General features: G+C 37.3%; 1 protein-coding gene across 1 annotated transcript in view; it reads left to right on the forward strand.

Annotated features, from left to right (window-relative positions):
* Positions 1 to 5,445, forward strand: part of LOC103807308 (usherin-like) — a gene marked incomplete at its 5' end in the record, with an annotated part of 81,574 nt that overhangs the window by 1,194 nt on the left and 74,935 nt on the right. Inside the window, 4 exon segments of the mRNA XM_009080036.1 lie at positions 1,455 to 1,665; positions 2,534 to 2,731; positions 3,326 to 3,480; positions 5,305 to 5,445. The exon segment at positions 5,305 to 5,445 is cut by the window's right edge and continues 76 nt beyond it. Coding sequence (XP_009078284.1) covers positions 1,455 to 1,665; positions 2,534 to 2,731; positions 3,326 to 3,480; positions 5,305 to 5,445 — 705 coding nt within the window.

Consider the following 5,445-nt stretch of genomic DNA (forward strand, 5'->3'; position numbering starts at 1 on the left):
TTATAAAAAGAATGAGAGAGAGAGTTAGATGTTGAGAATTCTACAATATGGAAAGAAGAAAGATACTGTGGAATTTGCATGTAAAGTAAAACAGTCCCCATCCTGCCACATGCAGGTGTTCCTAGATCCTTTTCATTCAGCTGCCAAGGAAATACAGAAATATTTCTTACATCTTCTCCTTTCTTACATCTTCATCTTTTCATGTCAAGGTTTTCATGTTATTTCATTTTCAGGCTGAATAATTTTCTCTTAGAGAAGATCCAAGTGTTGTGATGAATCAGCTACAGTTCCTCAATACATTGTATTAGTAGTTCATGCAAGGCAAAAAATGGCTGAGAATAGGTTAATGAATTCTGGTAGATAACACACTGGATCCCTGCTTTAGGTCTAAACAAAGGAAGTGCTTTGTATTTCACTTACCTAGAGTAGAGAAGAGGTAGCCATGCTAGCTTTCTGATATGTATAGATTTACTAACATTAAAAGGACTGACAGTCTGAGACATATTCCGGAGCTAATTTATATGGGAATCCAATCCATCTATATCCTACATCCTATATTGATATCTATCACAATGTAATTTTTTGTGAAAGTACTAAGTTTGGGAAATTAAATTAGCTGAAATTCATAATCAGCTAAGAATTTCATTTCAATAGGTGAATTAAGGGACCGTTAGAATAATCTGTTTGGTTTTCCTTCTGAACTTTATAGTTTAACAGGCAGAAATATTTGTAGCAAATATTGCAGTACATTTCTTTCTGCAAAAAATCTATATTTTATGAGAACTATTGCTTATGGTTTGGCAAAAAATATTATTTCATGAATTTTAATGGAAACTTGTGGATGTTCAGTGTATATTTCTGCTTTTGTGAATTGTTCTTTATGGATTTAATCTTATAGCTGTGTCAATGTTTGCAGAGGTCCTCTTATTGCAGGAAAACTGCTGTTGAGTGGTGTGGTAGAGGACACAATTTATATAGCCTATGGATAGAGTTCTCAGCCGTGAAAGCTGCCAAGGACTTGTACAGAGCCCTCTCGTGTACTTGGCAAGCTGTGTGAGGGGCTGGGAATTTGCTACTGATTTGCCACAGGATATTGGCCTTTGCAGGAACAAAATGTTCAAAGTCTTGGATAAAATCCTGTTCTTGTTGATCCTAGACTCTTCTATTTTCAACAAATCCAGCCATTTGTGCTTCCAGTAGTTAAAATTTGTTCATCCAAGGACCCTGCAAAAGAACCCCATGGTTTCTTTTAGAAAGGATTATAAAAGCATTAATGATCAAAGAGAGTAGACAGGCCAAAGGCTGAAAGGGCCACCCATATACTAGAAATATCAACATACTCAAGGTAGTGGCCTGATTTTTATGTTGTATAAAGGCAGAGAAATACTAATGGAAGCATTTGTAAAGAAAAGAAGATGTGGTAAATATATTTAAATTTGGTGTGTATTCTTTAGGTAAAAGAAGAATGCAAGGCTAACATCCTTTGCCCTTTATCTATGGAGGCAACAGCACATTGTGGAAAATGTGACTTTGATCCTAGGGAGAGTATCTGTGCATGGATAAAAGGTTCACAGAGTGCTACAGAAACAGAGAGAGAAGCAGGTGTGTGTCCAGCTGAAGAGGAGACTGTCTACACAGGAAGTCCAACACAGTATTCATTTACAGGTAAGGAAAAGTGGCATACCAGTTCCGTGATTTGCTAGTGTATTTAATTTGCTCTGGAGAAAAAGAAGTCTTGAATGCTCTCAGGCATTCTAATGAAATGTGAAGCAATGTGAAGAGGGTCATGGGTTTTCTAAAGTGAATCCAGAGGAGGGGCACGAAGACAACCCGAAGGCTGGAGCGCATCTCTTCTGTGAAGACAGGCTGAGAAAGTTGGGGTTGTTCAGCCTGAAGAAGTGAAATCTCTGGAAGACTTTATAGCAGCCTTCTAGTACCTAAAGGGGGCCAACAAGTGAGCTGAAGAGGGACTTTTTACAAGGGCAGGTAGTGATAGGACAGGGGCTTTAAACAGAGAGAGTAGGTTTAGATTAGATATTTGGAATAAATTCTTTACTCTGAGGGAAGAGAGGCACTGGAATAGGCTGATCAGAGAAGCTGTGGATGTCCCATCCATGTAAGTGTCAAAGGCCAGGTTAGATGGGGCTTTGAGCAAGCTGGTCTAGTCAAAGGTGAGCCTACACGTGGCAGGCAGGGTGGAACTAGGGATCTTTATGATCCCTTCCAACCCAAACCATTCTATGGTTCTCAGAATTGTAGTGAAGTAGCATTCTTTAAGAAGTGATCTATGAATCGGGACAGAACCTTCAGGGAAATGAATTGAGTGGCAAAATTCAGTGAACACATAATGTCTAAACCTGTTTTCATACAAATAAACAGAAGTATTGTTATGCCTGAAAATGGCCCTGTCTAAAGGAACAGCTTCCATTTCTATTTGTCTTTAAACACAGCAGTAGTCCCACAGGCACATAAAAGAGGTTATTTTGTATTTTGATGAGACTGATATGATTCATATGCAACTTTCTTTTTCTAGATGTGAACCTTGAACCTTTTGTCACATATGAATACAGGGTGGCTGCGTGGAATAGCTATGGAAGAGGTTTCAGTGAAGTTGCTAGAGCTGTCACTAAGCAAGATGTGCCACAGGGCGTAAGTCCACCAAAATGGGCCAAAGTAGATAATCGGGAAGACATGATACTTCTAAACTGGGAGGAACCACTTCAACCAAATGGTATTGATATATTGTTTTAAAAGTTTTTGTTCTATTGTTCCCCTGACAGTGTTCCAAAATCATAAAACATGTCTTAATCAATCCCTGTCACTGAAATATATGTATTCATAAACTCTGCAAAAAGATTTTGCTCTACATTGATATAATTTTCATTGCAAATAAGAGTAGAGTCTAACTTCACAGAAGACAATTTAGTATATCTCTATGAAGTGCCCAGAAGGCTCTTCTGAGAAGAGTTGTAGTAAGAAATGTGCAAATAACCCCCAAAAAAATCACAATCATGTTAAAAAATATTGGGGAATTTAGGTGTAGGGGTGGTAGTACTCATGTTTCTTTCAGGAAATTTTGCTGATGATTTTCAAACAGTGAGGAAACTTGGAAGAGCTCTCAATAAAACTGAGATCTGCTAACATGTTGGTGTAACTGTTGAGGAAAGTAGCTGGAAATTGACATTAGGTGTTTAAGCAGAATGATTGTCTGTTACTCTGGTCACCTAGAAGTTTCATTTAGTATTTTCTATATGCAGAGTGTGTTATTATACCATCACACTGGAGTTCTCACCTAACAAAAGGGAAAACTGTCTTTCTGCAATAGGTCTCATTATTCACTATATCATTCTCCGAAATGGAATTGAGCATTTTAGAGGAACAGAAATGAGCTTCACAGACACAGGTGGTGTCCAGCCATACCAAGAATATTCATACCAGTTGAGAGCCTGCACTGTTGCTGGTTGCACCGACAGCAGCAAGGTTAGTGAATTGGTCTTTATGGAACTGGTGCCAGAATTTTATCAGCCAGTGTGCTAACATAAAAATCCTTTTGGAAAGGTGTAATTTGAAGATACACTGATGATTAAGTGAAAAACATCAATAATCTTATTTGGATTCAACTACTGACAGGTGATTATTTGGAACCTAAGGCTGATACAAGCGAACGGAGGAAAAAAGCAGTATCTCAGTCTTGGCAAAGCTGAATTTGCACTGTAGGAACTGATGTTTGTTAAAGAGAAAGCTGTACATGACAGGATAAAGTATGGAATATTAAAATGCACTTTCTCAAAGCCTGGAAATTAAATCTTTGCTTCTCACTAGGAGGTCTATAGCCTCTTCTTCCTTGGTATTTCTTAGTTCATCTGCTTTAGCTGTAGTCTATCAATTTGTTCAACACCCTTCTTACACTTCCAGTCTAGTGGAAGAGCCTCCTTTCAGTATATCACCCTTTGCTGGATTTCCATATCTGCACCTGCTTCAGGCTTTACTTTCCCTTTTTGTACAACCTGCCTTGGCTTCAGTTTTAAGCAAACAGAATCTCTTAGCTCCCTTTCTCACTATTTCATTTCCATTTGTATCATTTTGAATCATGGATTCAATCACCAGCATTACTATTTAACCAGCTGTAGTTTATATTCTGCAAAGTACCTGCCTTATTCATCATTTGGAAAAACTATTTCTTAAGTGACCTCTTTTTCACAATATTATCCTTGCCTCTATGAAAATGAATTTCTAGGACAGCAAGTGTAAGGTCCATGGGGCAGAGGTGGGCAATAATGACTGTGCCTTGTAATTATAATATCTATGAGATTAAAAAGTTTCATTTTTTCCAGGTGTTTAAATGTTTTTCTTATTCATGCAAATCTCAACCAAAATTATAAAAAAAAGAAACCCACTGATGTAGAGGGATGGAGATGGGTGCATAGCTCTCTGCCTACACACAAAGCTGTGATCTGGAAGCTATAGACACAGTTGCTGCAGTCATGGACCTGAGATAATAAATCCTGCTTATTTCACTTGCCTGTAATTAAGGAGTTTACAGTTGCAAACACTGAAGTCTGCAAGTAGGGACTGATTCCACCAAATGTGCTAAGACAATATATTACAGAGGGCACATTTTATATTTACAGCATAATATAAATACTTTATGGTGGTAATAACAGAAAAAGAGAAGTGATTCTCAAAGAGAAAATGGTCTGAGTTACTTATTAAACCAGTGTAATATGGAAATGCCTCTGTAGGTGATGGTGGAGATGTGTCAATAGAAAATTAGATATTTCCTTCTTTTTTTCTTTTTTTTTTCTTTTTTTTTTTTTTTTTTTTTTTTTTTAGAAATAGCTTATCTATCTTTCAAAATCCCTAGTTTCTTTACAAAAGTATGAAGTTGCAAATAACTACCATGGAGTTCAGATTGCATGGGATATATGGAGGCTTAGCCCCATGTTTACTGGTGCTTAAAATATATTAAATCAGGCAGTTAAAATGCAGAGACACTGACAAACCATATGGAAGAGAGTTATCAAGAGTTTTCAAGCAATACAGTTTTTGTTGTTTCACCCTCTGCCATACTCTGCAGCTAAAATGTGGTGAACTTGTTTTGATAAATTGTAGACGTAGACTTATGTAATGTATTCAAGGTCAGATTTCATTGTGAAAAAGGAGGAAAAAAGTAACTAGTTCTCCAGACCCTTGGTAATGATATGCCAGCCCAAACAACATTTTAAAACAAAAGTGACATTCTCATTGATCATGGTATCTAGTGTACTATTACATTAAATTGCTGTTTAATTCATATGTCTTCAGGTAGTTGCAGTCACTGTCCAAGGAGTCCCAGAGAATGTTCAGCCACCAGACATCAGTGCTTTGAACTCAACAGCATTACATTTAAGCTGGATTGCACCCAAGAAACCAAATGGTATCATCAGAGAGTACCAGATCAGTCAA

Source organism: Acanthisitta chloris, unplaced genomic scaffold (assembly GCF_000695815.1).
Source record: "Acanthisitta chloris isolate BGI_N310 unplaced genomic scaffold, ASM69581v1 scaffold1158, whole genome shotgun sequence".
Classification (NCBI taxonomy): Eukaryota; Metazoa; Chordata; class Aves; order Passeriformes; family Acanthisittidae; genus Acanthisitta; species Acanthisitta chloris.